Source organism: Myotis lucifugus, unplaced genomic scaffold (assembly GCF_000147115.1).
Source record: "Myotis lucifugus unplaced genomic scaffold, Myoluc2.0 scaffold_554, whole genome shotgun sequence".
Taxonomy (NCBI): domain Eukaryota; kingdom Metazoa; phylum Chordata; class Mammalia; order Chiroptera; family Vespertilionidae; genus Myotis; species Myotis lucifugus.
The window spans coordinates 329,911-347,876 of record NW_005871602.1 but is presented as its reverse complement, the minus strand read 5'-3'; the positions used below and the strand labels follow the sequence as shown (position 1 = coordinate 347,876).

General features: G+C 41.6%; 2 protein-coding genes across 2 annotated transcripts in view; both read right to left on the bottom strand.

Annotated features, from left to right (window-relative positions):
- Positions 1 to 7,502: 7,502 nt before the first annotated feature.
- LOC102430689 (renal cancer differentiation gene 1 protein-like) lies at positions 7,503 to 15,493 on the bottom strand. The gene is given in 4 exon segments (XM_014446565.2): positions 7,503 to 7,852; positions 9,971 to 10,036; positions 15,002 to 15,105; positions 15,480 to 15,493. Coding segments are annotated over 4 exon segments (534 nt in total).
- Positions 14,862 to 17,966, bottom strand: part of DTD1 (D-tyrosyl-tRNA deacylase 1) — a 150,302-nt gene continuing 147,197 nt past the window's right edge. Inside the window, exon 6 of the mRNA XM_006104197.3 lies at positions 14,862 to 15,105. The gene's annotated coding sequence lies outside the window, so the exon portion shown is untranslated. The remainder of the gene's footprint in view (positions 15,106 to 17,966) is intronic.

The following is a 17,966-nucleotide window of genomic DNA, read 5'->3' as shown; positions in this document are numbered from 1 at the left end:
CCATGGGCATCCCAAGTCTGTGCTGAGGGGAAGAAGCAGGAAGCAGGAAGCAGGAAGCCTGATAGCAGCCAACAACAGAGGTACTACTTTGATCTCTAGTTTTTTTCAACTGATTCCAAAGATGGAAGGGAAAGGAATGATTACTTATCACCCCTTAACCTTAATAACATCTTTCTCAGCAGTTAAGAAATGAAGACATTGCCCTAACCGGTTTGGCTCAGTGGATAGAGCATCGGCCTACGGACTGAAGGGTCCAGGATTCGATTCTGGTCAAGGGCATGTACCTTGGTTTGATGTGATGTCAGAGATTATTCCCTTGCTGAGTTAGACATCATAGTTTCCAATTGCTATAGATGGGGAAAATACGGTACAATATTTTGCAACTCCTCCATCTCTTTAATTTGGGCCTAGCCATGTGACTTGCTTCAGACAATGGATTGTACCAAACTTAAGATAAGCTTGAAAAGTGCTGGACATGCCCTCTCTTGCTATTGGAATCCCTCTACCAGCATGTAAAGAAGCCTTGGCTAGCCCACTGGAGGATAAGCGACCACATGAAGGGAGGCTCCAGCCATCCCAGCCATTCCAGCCATCCCAGCCAAGGCACCAGAAATAGAAGTGAGATCCTCCTGGACCATAGTGGTGGATACATGTCACCTGTCAGAAGAGCTACCTAGACAAGTCAAAGAATCTTGAGAAATTAAAAATATGCTACCACCATGCACCTATTAGAATAGCCAAAATCCAAAACTGACAACACCAAATGCTGGCAAGTCTGTAGAACAACAGGAATTCTCATTCAGTGTTGGTAGGTATATAAAACAGTAGTTACTTTTTTTAAATTAAAAAATAATGTTTGATGTTTTATTGTGTTTTTTATAGAGAGTAAGGGAGAGGGATAGAGAGATAGAAACATCAATGAGAAAGAAACAGCGATAAGAGAAAAACATCAAACGGCTGCCTCCTGCATCCCCCGGTTAGGGATTAAGCCTGCAACACAGGCATGTATCCTGACTGGGAATCAAATCGGTGACCTCTTAGTTCATGGGTCGACGTTCAACCACTGAGTCACACCAGTTGGGCAAGTGCAATTACTTTGGAAGACAGTTTGGCAATTTCTTACAAAACTAAACAGATGACCACCTAAAAGTATGATCTAGAAATCAGCTCTTTAGTATTTACCCAAATGAATTAAAATCTTATGTTCAAATGAAAACCTGCACAGAAATGTACAAAGCTTTATTCATAATTGCCAAAATTTGGAAGCCACCACGTGGCCTCTGATCCTCTACACACACACACACACATCAGTAGGTGATGCATAAACTGTAGTACATTCAAACAATGGAACATTATTCAATGCTAAAAGGAAATGAACTATGAAGCCATGAAAAGTCATGAAGGAAACTCAAATGCATATTGTTAAGTGAAAGAGGCCAGTCTGAAAAGGCTACATGCTTTATGATTCCAACTTTATGGCATTCTGGAAAAGACAGAACTACGGAGACAGTAAAAAGATCAGTGGGAGCCAGGGTTTAGGAGGAGGAAGGAATGAACAGGCAGAGCACAGGGGAATTTTAGAGAAGAAAAACAACTCTGTGTGATACTATAGTGGTATATACATGTCTCTATACATTTGTCCAAACCCTAAGGTACAACACAAAGAGTGAACCTATGGACTTTGGATGATAATGATACGTCAATGTAGGTTTATCAATTATAAACAAATGTATTACTTTGGTGTGGAATGTTGATACTGGGGGAGGCTGTGCATGTGTGGGGAGCAGGGGTATATGGAAAATCTCTGTACCTCAATTTTACTGTAAACCTAAAACTGCTCTAAAAAATAAAGGCTATTAAAAGTAATATGTATTATTTAAGCCACTACATTTTGGAGTGGCGTGTTACATAGACAAAAGTAACTGATACACTGGGTCAAACCTTGGGTGGGAAAAGGAATCAAAAAGGAATCAAATCTGTCACCTAAGAATCATACACAAATGAGAAGACAGACCAAGTAGCAGTCATGGAATTCAAGAGTTAGTTGCAGCCATACCCGTAGTCGGCATGTTAGTTGAAACCAGGACACAGGCTGAGTCTAACATTTTACAATAAGGACACTGTGCAGCCCCATGGGGTGCTGTTTTTGATGGTTCCTTGTTAGTAGGAGAAGAGATTCCCTCTACTGAGACTTTACAGCAAATTTCCTATTTCTAGAAGCTTCAAAAGTGGAGCACAAGATAATGAATGCAATTCTTATGTAAGAGGCAGAGAGCATGAGACGCTTCCACAAGAGAAGTTCGGCAAGGGCTGCCCTGCTCCGGCCACCAGAACCCATCATCAGAACTAAGGAGGGAAGAAAAGGCACCAGAAAAATGTTGAAATTGTGGACTGTCCAGGAGTAATTTATTTGGTTCTTTGGAATGAATGAACTCACCACCCTCTGCGTCCCAACCTATCTTACTCTCTGCCTCTCCCCGGCCCTACCACACACACGCACCAACCAGAGAACATAACACAACATTGGCCCTAGTCTCTTTGCAAAAGACCCTGATAATGATACTCAAGGGTTCTCTGGATGTCCAAGATCATGTGCTGAGAACATTGTCTTGGAAAAGGAAACAATAAAATTTCCTGTAGATGAAAAACTGAAGTCGGGGTCCTGAAGTCAGATTCCAGCCCAAACAAGGTTTGAGTTTGGGCTGGTGTGTAGGTGGAAATCCTCATCTAGTTCTGCAACAGATGGGGAGTTGGGGAGGAAGTTTGAGGAATGGGTGGGGACAACAGAGCACAACTTATTACCAGAGGGAGCTGGCAATGATTTCAAATCAGTGCCGTCTCCTGAATTGATAAGAATTTCATCAAGGCCATTAATTAGCTGCTAACCATATGCTTCTTGTCTTTGAATGTGCCACCTAATTCAACATGAAAATGATGACTAAATTACTGGTCCTGGAACTAAACTTCCATACCTGGACCATTTTATTCATAGTCGCCTCTCCAATTCATAGGACATTGAGGGATGTGAAGAAACTTGTCCTGGACCAATGATGAGACAGCTCTGTCCACAGTCCATTCACCCACACGAAGAAAAGACCGAATAATTAGGGAATCTACATCTATAAATTTGGAGAGATTTTTTCTAGTTTAAATCAAACAATACCTTAAAGACATCCCTAAATTTTTCATCTGTGTCTATATAGGTCAACAAAAGTAAGGAGTTGAACTCAAAAGATCTAGCCAGAGTTAATACTTGGAGTGCGGGTGAATTTCCCGCCAAAATATAAGATGGCTCTGTCTTTTGGTTTTGTTCCATCCACCAAAAGGGTGGATTACAAACAAATATTTGGTAATACGCAGTTACAATCGGCCCGAGTTTACACGTTTCCCGCACTCCACCGCAAATCTATATGAACCGAGTTAAAGACGGCTCCCGCGGAGTACGCGCAATTCACGCGAGCCGACTTAACTCGTTTCCCGCACTCCAAGTGTTAATAAGAAACTTTCATTTCTTTACTATAATAAAAGGTTTTTAGATGTATGTAACGTTAGTATCTTGTCCTCTATCCAAAGTCATATTTTGATACTGAAATATTATTTAAAATTGCATTGTTTCTTTCAGCAGCATCCATAAAGTGCTTATAAAACCAGGTGCCTGCAAGAAGACAAAGCAGTTGGACACCTCATACTACCCATGGAAGTGCAAAATGATTCAGGGCTCATGTTTTGTGGGGGACAAAGAGAGTATGGCTCACGATTTACACTACAGCACTGAGAAGCTCGTGTTTCTATCAGGCAGGGTTCTGAGCTGCAGACAACAGAATCCACTCTAACTAGTTTAAGTAGAAAAGGTTCATTCCACTAGGTATCTCACAAAATTCCCAGTTACAGGAACCAAGCCTGGGGGGTGAGGGGGGTGCTACATGGCCAGAAGCAATGCAGCCAGGAGATATGTCCAACTTCCTCACAGGAATGCTCTATCAGAACCCCACTGCGGCCACCACCCACAGCCTATGACTTCAGAAGATGGGACAGTAGAAGGTCCCATGCTGCCCCAGAAAAAGCAAGTACCACACAGCCACCCACCCAATTCCCATAGAGCCCCATCATCTTACCTGGTTCACTTCTGCCTCTCCTGCCTCACGTGGGGGTTCTACCTGGTGGAAGTCAATCCAGTGTGGCTCCCAGGCTGCACAGGGGTTTTAAAATGTTACTTTTATCTTTCCAGACTCGATGGAAATTTGTGCTGAGTGAGCCCCTATGTGGTAGCTACCATAGTATATTTTGGGAGTGAGAGCAGGTTGAGTCCATTGGATTTGGGTGAAGAATCCCTGCAGGATATTGGAAATGGTCAATACCAGAGACTGAGACAAAGGAGTCACCTGCAGGGAAGTGAGGACTGCTTTCAGCATAGGGGCCAACATGCCTCAGATACGATGTTGAGTATAAAACAGTAAATGACAGACTCTTTGGGAACACTTGCATTTAAGAAGTTAGTTCCAGCCCTAACTGGTTTGGCTCAGTGGATAGAGCATCGGCCTGAGGACTGGGGGGTCCCGGGTTCAATTCCGGTCAAGGGCATATACCTTGGTTGCGGGCACATCCTCAGTTGGGAGGTGTGCAGGAGGCACCTGATCGATGTTTCTCTCTCATCGATGTTTCTAACTCTCTATCCCTCTCCCTTACTCTCTGTAAAAAGTCTATAAAATATTTTTTTTTAAAAAGAAGTTAGGTCCAGTGGGACAAAAGTTCATCTAAGAATCCATTTTCACGAATGAGGGGGAAAGGGTTTTTAATGATTGTTTTAATTCTGGGGGGGAGCAGAGGCATTGAGATAGAATGATTTGTTCATACGTAAGTCATTATCAGGTGCCCACACCCCCATTTCAAAGAAGTTCCCACAAGAGTGGTTAGAAATCAGTAGACAACTGACATTTTTGCCTACCTAGCACCTCTCCCTCTTTTTGCACGTTTCTTCTGGAATACTATTCCATCCCCACTCCACGTGGCCCAATCCATCAAGGTGCCCCACTACCCACTTGGGCACTGGGAACATGCTTCAAATCAGCTCTCCAAGGAAACTGAATCCCCTCTCTCTCTCTCTCTCTCTCTCTCTCTCTCACATACACACACACACACACACACACACACACACACACACACACAAGGGCACCCACGCATCAGCTGGAACGGAGTCATTCCAGTGGTTAGTTCCTTACAAAGGGTGTCCAGCAATTCCCGCTTCAGAGATGCCTAGAGCTGCCCTCTTTCTATCACTTTTGAGGTCTCATTGTAAAATGCTTCCATCAAGTCTGAGCTTTTTGTTGCCCTTCTAAATATATGACTGTTCTGTTTAAGTTAACTGGAGTCTGTTTCTGTTGTTTGCCACCGAAGATCACTAGCTGATATGCAAGTGCTGTCACAGAGAGGCTTACTTTGTCCTATTAGGGGCATGGTTTGGTCAATCCTTGTTCACCAGATCATGGCGTATGGTAGATCATTATAATAATGGCCCCAGTGAGCACATTCCCCTTTGCAATGGGATATTGCTGTCCCTGCCTCAAAGCTCCATCCATGGAGTCTATTCTGCACTTCCCTGAAATCCGGGCTGGCTTTCTGACTTATTTTGACCAATAGAATATGGTGGATGTGAGGCTGTGTGGTTTCATGAGTTTAGGCTTGCAGCTCCCCCCTTCACCTTCTTGGACCCTGAGACTGCCATGCTGTGAGAAGGCCTGGGCTGGCCTACAGGAGGGTTAGGGGCCACTGGAGAAGAACCAAGGTGTCTCATCAACATCCAGACATGAGAGTTGGGGCATCTTGGGTTCTTCAGCCCCAGGCTAGTCATCAGCTGATCATCACCACATGCGTGAACCCAAGCAAGACTCCCAAAAAAACTGCCCAGATTTCTGACCCATAGAATTGTGAGAAATAATAAGTGATTATTATTTTAAGCCATTAAGGCTTTGTGTGGGGTTTTATGCTTTTAAAAAATGGTTTATTTTTGTACATTTTAAAATTGCAGTTTTTGTGACACAAGAAAAATATTTTTCTAATATCAAAATACACATCTCTTTGGTACAGGAACATACCATATGTATTATCTTTAACTTAAAATAATTAATCAAGAACTATGACCTAATGTGCTAAACAAAACTATTATTTGACTATTCATTTGTCCCCTTTCATAGGCCCATAGTGGAGCTTTTGAATATAATTCTGTACACATCTCCATATCTACAAAGAATTAAGATGCCATATCAAAGATGTCCAGAGTTATATAGTAGAAAATTAGTTGTCTTGACACAAACCAGAGAGAGGTTGTGGGTAGGGGGAGAGAGAAACATAAGATGCAAGACAAGGAAAAAAAGAATAGTATCAATAAGGTCAAATAATATGAAAACAATCACATCATTTAAATTTGATACATTAAAAACAAAGTAACTTCTTTAGAATTATTATATGTAGAATTTAGAATTGTTACTTACAAAGCTCCAAAAGTAGTAGTGCATACCTGTGATAAGGCACTTCAAAGAGAGCAGTCAAATATACAACATCTAATGCAAGAAGTATTTTCTGTAGAACCAGTCAACCTTCTAAACAAATAGGGAAAAAATATGCATTCTTTCCAGACATGCTTTCGTTTTCTGAAAAGCCTTTTTAAAAAGTGCCATAGAAAGGCAAAACATATTTATCATCTGTTTTAAAAAGCTTTCATCAGTTAAAGTTCAAATCTCCATTTTAAAAATAAGAATGTTTTCCTTCAACTCAATGAGGTTGACTCAAATATTTTTTAGAGAAACAATTTTAACCTTCATGCTAAAAACAGGAAGAAAAAATAGATTTAAATTATGTTGTCAACTATTTTATCTAACAAACTTTTAGTGATTGTGCAAGGTGCTAGGGATATGGAAGTAGATAGATATAATGGTTGGTTGGTCTTAGGGAACTTAGCCCAGTGGAACACGATCTAACATTGCTAACCTGCCAGCTATTCTCCGTGGTCCATAAAATGAAGCTCAACTTCAAACTCTTCCATGCTTGGCATCTTTTTGCAAATCAAATAGAATGATGTTCTACCTAGTTTGCTACTGGTAACTCCGTGATATTATTATCTACTGATAAAATTAACTTCCATAAAAGATTCTATGAAAGTTTAGACAGGAAGTATTTAAGATAAACAAATACTGGCCAGCATCAAAAATAACATCAGGCCTGGCCCGTGTGGCTCAGTGATTGAGCGTCACCTATAAACCAGGAGGTCAGGATTCAATTCTCTGGTCAGGGCACATGCCTGGGTTGTGAGCTCATCCCCAGTGGGGGGCATGCAGGAAGCAGCCAATGGATGATTCTCTCTCATCATTGATGTTTCTATCTCTCCCTCTCCCTTCCTCTCTGAAATCAATAGAAAAGAAAAACGTTTAAAAAAAATAACATCAGTATTCTGCTTTCACAAAAATGAAAAATAAAAACAAGAAAACTATCATTTTGAGTACACAGAACTACTGGAGATTATCCAATACATAAGGCACATGTGCAAATATCATAAGTGAAAAAGTATGAGTTATTCCACAGCTAAATCTGTAGTCGGGCTTCAAAGAATCATAGCCTTCTTTCAGGAGGTCCCACCATGTTTTCAGAAAACATGCATTTTCTGTACTTATAAAGGCAAACTCTTCTTCTTCAGCTGATACTGCAGGTGTAGCTTCAAGAAATTTGGTTCATGAAAGTGCTGGGTCTCCGATCTGCAGCTCCACTTTCTCCAGCGGGTCCACCATTTGACCACTGTTGCTGCTTGGAAGCAGCCAGTACAAACTCTGTGGGACGCCGGGGGAAGGTGTTGAAGAGGCCTCTGAAGTCAAGGGAGGCAGCAGAGCTGGGAAGAAACCCTCACATCCTCAGGGTCTGCCAGGGAGAATGAGCCACTAGGTTTTCAGTGGGTTTTTTCCAACACAATCGACAAGTGATCAATAAGGGAGGACAGGACCCTGCAACCACTGAAGCTCTGACATGATACCAGCAACATCATGTGGGGCTGGGCGAGGGAGTGTGTGTGGAAGGAAGACTCAAGATGAAGTGGACTCCAGCTGCACTTCCTTCTGGCATCTGCCACTGAAATAGGAGCGCCCCTGAGCTCCTGCCTCAGCCTGGGAGGCAGCAGAGCAGAAACCAGAGGCCTTGGCGATACCAGGAAGCATGAGACTTGAATTCCAGTTCTGTCTCTGCAGCTGCCTGGGTTGGAGAAGCCACTTAACCTCCCCAATTCCAGTTTCCTCGTCCGCAAAATGGGCATAATATACTGTCTGCCTACTTCACAAGTTTGTGAGTGTGAATGAGATAGTGCACAAGCTCTAAATAAACTTAAGGGCCCACTTGCTCTAGCCAGCTAGGCATGCAACATCCAGAAACCACTGGTCCTAATTAATTCTTAGAGTGTTAGTCACCGTAGGGACAATAGCCAACCACACCATTAGAGGTCTTCTGTTGATGTGTGGGAGGCCGATTCCATCTCTTGGAGATGATCCATGGCAAAATCATGACATTGTTGATATATATTTATAACCAGACTCTTCCCTTCCAATGTCTGAAAATTGTTTAATGTCCATATTGGTCTCACAGTCAACCTTGAAATTTCTTCCTATTTTGCTTCCTAAAACCAGGAGCAATGCTCTAGCCCATTGTTCATGAGATATTACTAAGGGTCACAAAATCTCTTCACTTAATTGCTAGCTGTGGCCTCTGTTATATTAATTTCTCTCTCTCTCTCCACCCCTCTATGACCTCTTTTTAGCTATTGACAGATATTTTCTTTTTCAATCCATTCTAAGATCTCTTCAGCCTCCTTTGAACATTGTCTTTTCCTGCTCCTGGCCTCATGGTTTCATTACCCTGATGGGAGCCCGATCTCCTTTAAGAACCAGCAAATGGCCATACCATATTCACATCCTTGTCCTTCCTCCTCAGCTTTTCTTTCTGCCCTACCCCAACACGATGTAGGGTACAAGCATCTAAAATTTTCAGAGTGTTCTGATGTGGTGTCCAGCTTGAGCACCCCTTTCAGTGAGGCTGGGTACAGACCAGATGTTTCGGCAGCTATATCACATTTGCAGCTCATTTGCAGCTTGAGGTGTGCTAAACCCCAAGTTCATTTTCGAAGAAACTCCTCTTTACCTAGGTCCTGTCTTGCTTAAATTTTGCAAGTTTTGTTTTACCCAAATAATCATTGGATTAGATTGAAAGTGGTCTCCAGATTCTGGCATTGCTCAGGGCTCTCTTGCCTTTCCACTTTACAAATCAGTCCACTTGATCAGCATGACTTTATCCAAGACATTGATGAATGAGCTGTCTGGAGCACAGACCCGTGGCATTCCCCTAGCAAATTCCTGTGCAGAATTTATCTTCCACAAATCTCCTGGCAGCAGGCCTATCCTCTATAATTTCTCAAACTTTAACAACAGCTCAAAGGTCAAAAAAAGCATCTTTATTTCTTGCATACCCTGTAATTGCATCTTAGGTTCCCCCTTCTATTCTTTCATTGTCTACATACATTTTTCTAGCCACTGTTCTGGAGAAGGCAGATACAACAGGAATTGAATGGTTCTGCCTCTTCTGGAGCCAGATGGCCTCATTCAAACCCTGGTTCCTTCCCTTAGTCGCTATGTACCCTTGGACAAGAGACCTAATGGCTCTGTGCCTCAGTGGCTCCTCTGTGAAGTGGGGATTCTAACAGTACTCTCCTCAGAGGGCTATTTTAAGTACTAAATGCCCGAGTACATGAGAACTGCTTAGAACAGCATCTGGCACACAAAGAGCACTATGGAGGCATCACCCATCGTCATCATCACCATTGTGATCATCATCACCATCATCATCACTGTCAGTCATTTTATCACCACCACCAAATTGTTGTTGATGTCACTATTACTATTATTTCGCAATTATCTCTCCAAGCAGTGGAGCTACCTCTTGCTTGTACTTTGTGTGTGTGTGGGGGGGGGGGGGGGGGGTGAATATATTTTAATTTTAGCTCTTTCTCCTATTCTTATATATGCACATAATGCTATAAATTTCCCTCTAAGCACTGCTTTTACTTCCTCCCATAAATTTTAATAAGCTACATGTTTATTTTCACTTAGTTCAAGATATTTTGAAATTCTTATCAAGACTTTGTTGATCCATGAATTATTTAAAAGTGTGTTGTTTATTCTCTAATTATTTGAGAGATTTCCCAAGTATTGTTATTATTGATTCCTAGTTTAATTCCACTGTGGTCTGAGATTGCTAGTCTTTTAAATTTGTTAAGGTGTGTTTCATGAGCCAGGATGTGGGCTATCTTGGTAAATGTTCCATGTGAGCTTGAGAAAAAACGTGTATTCTGCTTTGGTAGATGGAGTGTTCAGTAAATGTCAATTAGATCAAGTTGATTAACAGTGCTATTCAGGTCAACTTTATCCTTATTGATTTTCTGCCTGCTTGACCTATCAATTACTGACTGGGAGACGTTGAAGTCTCCAGCGACTATAGTGGATTTGTCTGTTTCTCTTTTTAGCTCTATCAGTTTTGCCTCATTTTGATGATCTGTTGTTACATGCATCTAATGTTATGTATTCTTAGAGAACTGACACATTTATCATTATACAGTGGCCCTCTTTATCCATATAATTCTCCTTGTTCGGATGTCTGCTTTGTTTGAAATTAATATAGCTACTTCAGCTTTCTTTGGATTAATGTTAGCATGGTTCATCTTTCTCCATCCCTTTACTTTTAACTCTTCAGAGTATTTATATTTAAAGTGGATTTCTTATAGAAAATATAGTAGTTTCCCTATACTTTTAAACTAATCTAAGTTCACCTTCAAATAACACTATACCACTTCGCATGTAGTGAAGGTAATATACAACAAAATATTTTCAATTCCTCCCTCCCAAGCCTTATGAATTACTAACATTCATTTCACTTATCCATGTGCTACAATCACCAAATGCATGGTTACTATTATTACCATTATTCTCTTAGAGACCTAAACAGAGTCTTTAGCTTTGTTTCTGATGCCAGAAGTCCTATTTTAGAGAGGATGGTGAGATGTAAACTCCCTCAAATAGCAAATTATTTCTAATCCTCTGAAAAGCATGCCTTAAACACCTTAAGAGCACTTAGGATGTAAAGCACTTTGCTGGGCTCCCTGGGCCATCAGACAATCACAGAACTCAGATGGCAGTCACTCTGACCCCCACATCTTACCGATGAGGAAACTGGCCCGTGATGGGGAAGTGTCTGCTAATGGGCTGTTCTGGAGAAAAAAGAAGCTACAGGAAGGCAGCCTGCTCTTAGACGGAGTCCTGTACTGAAGGATTAAAATGTAACAAGAAAGGACATTATTATTCAACAAAAATAAAATAAGGACAATAACTTGCAGAAAAGAGCAATAAACTAACTGAGGAGACAGTGAGTTTGTGGAACTGTGTTCCTTATGATCAAATCAATGAAATATCACATTCTCTGCCTACCAGTTGGCGCCCATCCAGTGAGGATGCAGCTTGATAGAGAAGATGCCTTCCTGAGGATCACCAACCATGTAGCAATCTATGCAGTGTCCACCCCAGAAGGTGTCTTTATTTGGCCTATGTTTTGCGTCACCAGAAGAGCTTGGTCTCCTGTAAAGTAAACCACGAAAGGCAAGATTAAACGTAGCCTGGTACCCAGTGTTATCAGACAATGTTCTGTTTAAAGTACTGGCCTGCAGTCTGCCAAGAAAAGCTATGCATGGTACGCTTCTTGTCTCCCACCGTCGTTCAAACAATATTCTAATGAACAATACACAGAAAGCTTTATAAACAAGCAGAAAGAGGAGTTGGAGATATTTGGAGGGGTGTAAAGACTGAGAGTTTTATACTCTGCAAGTAAAACTACATCTCAAATCCAATTTAGCCATTGGTCCCATAGGAAGAGTTAGAAATGACCTTCAGAAAGCTAGTGAGGGGGCGTGGGGGAGGGAAGAAATGAGCTGTCTGTTTGATGCAGCTGTGGATGTCATGGGCTATCGCCTGGAACTTGCATTTTTTTCTTTATTACCTTGCCCAGTGGTTAGATCTGACCCTCTTGAGGCAGTCATTAGCGTGCACACTGCTGCTTCTCTGTTCCTAGGTGTTGAAAGTGACCTTCAGGATGATAGAAAACCTTCCTTCAATCCAATGTTATGAAAGTAGCAAACATTTTCCAACATTTATCATGTTCCCTGCATGCTGTGAGGGAGGAAATTTTTTTAATTAATTAAAATTTTAAAAAATCTCCCCACACATAAGAAGGCTCAGAACTTCTGCTCAAACACTAATAGCTCCCAATATCACCATCCACTTTCTGAATGGTGTTGTTAGAAAGCTTTACCTTCTATCAAGCCAGCATCTGTGTTGTTGTTGTTGTTGTTGTTGTTGGCGGGGGGGTGGGGGGGGGCAGGGGGGGATAGGGATTGAAATTAACTTTATTATCAGTGATTGTCAGTTTTCAACCAGCAACAATTATCCATCTGGAGTTTCAAGGGTGGACTTGCCCCCTAGTCAGTGCTGTCTTCTTCAAGAATACACATTGTCTTGTCCTTCCTGTTGACTATCTGACCCTTAGCTGAGCAGGAAGGAAGACTACAGGATCTAAAGAGGGTGGCGAAAGCAGCAGGCCAGCAGGAATGGGAACTCAGCCATAATTCAGCAGAGTGCAGAGACCATCACTCTGTTTTCTTCTTGTACCAGTGAGAGCTTTATCAAGATACTGGGGCCTTCGGCTCCTGCCCGGGGACTCCAAAAGCACCCAAGGCACTAAGTCAGTGACAGAAAGGGCCTAAAAACAGTAAGAAAAGCTGAGAAGATAGCTCAGGAGGTGGGACAGCCCCAAAGGGGAGAGGACACTGCCCCCAATGCTAGGTGGAACCTGTGAGTGTGGCCTTATTTGAAAAAGGGGTCTTTGCAGATGTAATCAAGTTAAGAATCTCAAGATGCAATTATTCTGTATTTAGGGTGGGCCCTATATCCAATGACAGGTGTCATAAGAAAAGACAGAGGGAGATTTGCAACAGACACAGGGGAGGCCATGTGAAGATGGAGGCAGAGATTGAAGTGATGTGGTCACAAGCCAAGGAACACCAGGAGCCACCGGAAGCTGGGAGAGGCAAGGAAGGATCCTCCCTAGAGCCTTGGTAGGGAGCACAGCCCTGCGACACCTTGATTTTGGACTTACCCTGATTTTGGACTTATGCTGACCAAGCCAACATCTATATTAATCAACGGATACATATTGCTCCTAGTTTTGTTCCTGACCCAGTGTCTTGTCCGTGTCTTTCAAATATTCAGAGTTTGGTGTTTTTCCCCTTCAGCTCTTCTTCCTTCCTGGTTTTCAGATCCTTCCACAAGTTGACACGTTGCACTACTCACACTACAATTTGTCTGAGCCCCTTTGAAATGAGATCCAGAAACTAGATTGTGGGATACAAGGGACTTTATCCTATTACCTCCATCCAAACATCCAGCACATTAGCTCTGCTCTCGATGCCATCTTCATTACCCATTACCACCAGGACAGGCCGCAGCTGTGGACAGCATTAATTGGTGTGGATAAAGTGTAGTGGCAGGGAAATGTATGACAAACCTGTTCAATTCTACAACCTTACAGCTGAGTTTTTTCAAAACTGTAGATTCAAGTAACTTGAAGGTGAATTCACTCCGTAAAAACCACAATAACTGAAACAGAAGAGCTGTCCATAGAGCTGGAGGAGCTGGCCAGGGGTTTGCATCTGGGATGTAATGATTTCAAATCCAGGCTTAAACTATCATGAATTATCCTGGACCATCTGTATCAATTCAGAATAAAGTAATCTGCCAAACCCCTTTCCAACTCCATATTCTAAGTACTTGAATGTTCATCAGAGATGTGATTTGAACTTATCTTTTTCCCACATTTTCTGTGTTTTTATTTGAAGTAAACAATTGGATCAGACTAGAGGGACTCAGATTTATTATAAAGGTTACAGAGTTTCCGCATTATAATAATGTCAAGAAGGTCTCTTCTATAGTCAGGCAAGGAGTATTTCAAGAAAGGATAACTCTGTTTAATATAATCATTAATATATTATAAATAAATATTACTATTGACATCAAATAATGTCTGAAAATGACCACTATAACCGTGGCCCTCGTAGATTAAAATGAACTGAAAAACTCCTTGGCAGAATGTGGTTCTGTCTTCATATAACTGTGGAGATATTGGCTTGGATATATGGACAACCAAGCAATTCCAGGAGAAAGGGCATCTGTACGGTCTAACATGCTGAGGCCTTCCTCCGGCCTCCCAAACGTGGATAAACCAGATATGGCAGCCACGCTTGGCCTCAGTCATCTGGCCTTTCTGAAACTGGATGTCTTTCCCACATACACTCCCCTTTCCTGCCATCTCATGTCCAAGTAAAATGTCATCAACTACAAATTGCCATCGACAAGCTCTCACTGTGGAATGAGAGGCCTATGTGGGCCACTACGAGAAGGCCTTGTATAAAAGGGTTATTTGAAAGAATAACCTGTTGAGGTTTATCATTTTTTTTATTTATTTTTAGAAAAAAGAGGAAATTTACAAGATGCAAAGGTCTCACACAATACATTATCATTGGTGACAGTTCTCTTTACACCTTAACACACAGGCCCTGGCTTGGCCAGTGTTGGGAAGAACATGGACAGCATGAATGCATTTGAGACCCATCGTGGACAAGCAGAAATGAACCACAGTGTGAAAGGAGAACTCGATGACAAATGATGTTGAGCCCACTTGTTCCAAAAGTAAGCCATAGGAACTAACAAAACCTTCTTGTGAGGGAGGTGAGGGAGGTGCAGGTGTCTGCCGGGCACTATCCCTGCCTGGCAGCACGCATCTCCTCCCTTGGACCACAGCAACAACAGAAAGCAGTAATGTTCCTTTGGTGTGTGTTTCTTCTGCAGGGCTCTTCAGGTTCCCAATTTCTTACTTCTGTCTTCCTTTTCACAATTCAGTTCCAGATTCTTAAAGCAGTGTAGGTGCTTAGCATCTTTCATGAATTTTTCAGGATCCAGTTCTGCCAATGATAACGCACTAAAAAGAACAAAGATAAGACACATAACTCAGAAAGGCCCCAATACTTGCCTTCAAATCCTATTAAAAGTACTACTAAGCATAATAAAATAGCTGAAGATATCCTTTTTTCAAGTTCATACAATGAAAATAGCATGACAGGGTTTCACTTTACTGTGAAAAATCTGCCATGTTGTCATGTGTAAATTCAAATGCCTTCTCACCAGAGTTTCAACTTATTAGAAATTCATTCTTAGAGTTCAAAAAGATACCAAACCAAATATCTGGGAATTAAACAAGGCAAAGAGAAGTCACAAGGCAAATTAGAAAACATTTTAAAGTGAATGAAAATGAAAGAAAACAAAAATATAACATGGCAAAATTGAGATACTCACCTAAGGCAGTGCATGGAGGGAAATTCATAGTATTAAATGTTTATACCTTGGTTCTCAAACTTAATTCATTCTGGAAAGCTGTTCAAGAAGCGATTTGTTCAAAAATCGATTCATTTTTTCCCCATTAGAAATAATGTAAGTTGAATTAATCCATACTAGATCCCCAAATGATTCTCCGTTTTAACCTTTCTCATAGACAGTACATGTCTAATATACTGTTTAATCTATACTAATAAAAGGATAATATGCTAATTAGACCGGATAGACCAGATGTCTTCCAGTCATCCTTCCGGACAAAGCCACGGTGGCAGGGGCCAAGGCAGAGGTGGTTAGGGGCAATCAGGCAGGCAAGCAGAGTGGTTAGGGGCCATCAGGCGGGCAGGCAGAGGCAGTTAAGGGGGGATCAGGGAGGCAGGCAGGCAGAGGGGTTAGGGGTGATCAGGCAGGAAGGCAGAGTGGTTAGGGGCAATCAGGAAGGCAGGCAGGTGAGCAGTTAGGAGCAGCGGTCCCGGATTGAAGAGGGTGCAGGCCGGGCTGAGGGACACCACCCCCCTCATGCATAAATTTTGTGCACCAGGCCTCTAGTCTATAAATAAACACTTCTTTTCTTAAATTTATCGAACCACCCCCTACTAGCCTTACACCAATCACTTTTAGTACTCAGTCCAGAGGTGTCTTTCAGGTCAATATGCAGCATCTTTGCTTGTTCATACATCATTGCCTCCGAAATGCTGTCACTGGCTAACTGCTTTTTGTTTATCCAAATCAATAACAGTTTTTCTACCTCTTCATTAGGCTGTGATCATTATTTCTTTCACACCCTTAGCAACATTAGTACCCTTGATGGCCTCTTTATGTTTTAAAATTGAACTAATGGTTGATTTCGCCAGCAACAAAAGCATTCTCTCTTTTATTTGTTGCCTGAGAGACTGAAGTTTGGTTCGACAACCCAGACATTTTTTCTGGGAACAACTTGGTGGAGAACCGAATTGTTGGAGATGGGAGAAATGAGGTTTGACTGCATTAGGAAAGAAGAAAGCTGTCAAGCCAATAACCCGAGTTTTTACCTTAAGGAACTAAAAGAATAAAAGCAAAGTAAACTGAGAACAAGCAGAAGTAGGGGAATAATAAAGACAACAAAAGCAAATGAAATTTCAAACATAAAAACAAAAGAGAAAATAAAAAGATCAATAAAATCGAACAACCTCTTGCCAGACTAACCAGGAAAAAAGAAGACACAAGTTACAAAGTTCAGGAATCAAAGAGGCAACATCAGTAAATATTTTATAGATGTCTAAAGGATAAAAAAGATGTATCTCAAACAATTTTATGCCCACAAATTAGAAAACATAGATAAAATGGACAAATTCCTTGAAAAAAAATACAAAGCCTCAGTTCCAAATCCTTTTAACAATTAGGGAGGCAGAGAGGTGCCAGACTAAAGCATGGGGACGGGGAATAAACTAATCACTTGTTCTTGGGATATTTTCAATACTTCCATGCCTGAGGTATGGAAGGTTCTTTGGTATAAAATATCCAAGTGTCCTGAGTTTCCCTCTGCAATTCTGAGATTGCAACAAAAACCAGCTGGTCTTGTCAAGATTTGTGAGGCAGGTGTTTATCACCCAAGAGTTCAACTAAATCCCAAACCTAACAGAGCAGTTTCTATTCCCTCAGATCTAAATCCCAAGAAACCTGAAACACCAATCAGAAAGGATGTCTGCACCCCTATGCTCAAAGCAGTGCAATTTACAATAACTAAGATCTGTAAACAGCACAAGTGCCCATCAGTAGATGAGTGGGTAAAAAGCTGTGGTACATCTATACCATGGAATACTATGCAGCAGTAAAAAAAAAAAAAAAAAAGGATCTCTTTTCCTTTGAGACAGCATGGAGGGACCTAGAGAGTATCATGCTAAGCAAAATAAGCCAGTCAGAGAAAGACAAGTATCACATGATCTCACTCATCTGTAGTACCTAATGAATAAAATAAACTTATGAACAAAATAGATCCAGACATATAGAAGCATGGAACAGACTAATGAATCTTAGAAGGCAGGGGTGGGTGGGAAGTGATTAACTGGGGAACTTATATGCATATGTGCATAACCCATAGACACAGACAATAGTGTGGTGAAGGCCTGGAAGGGGCGGGGGGCAGGGTGGAAAGGGTCAATGGAAACAAAAGGGGGGACATCTGTAATACTTTCAACAATAAAACTGGAGAGCATTATGCTAAGTGAAATAAGCCAGGAAGTGAAAGAAAAACACCATATGATCTCACTCATTTATGGATAATAAAGAACATTATAACCTGATGAACAAAAAGATAGATACAGAGGCAGAGAAGCATTGAACAGACTGTCAAATTACAGTGGGAAGGCTGGGGAGTGTTGGGGGGGGTGGGGGGGGAGGGGATAAGAGATCAACCGAAGGACTTGTATGCATGCATATAAGCATAACCTATGGACACAAGACACTGGGGGG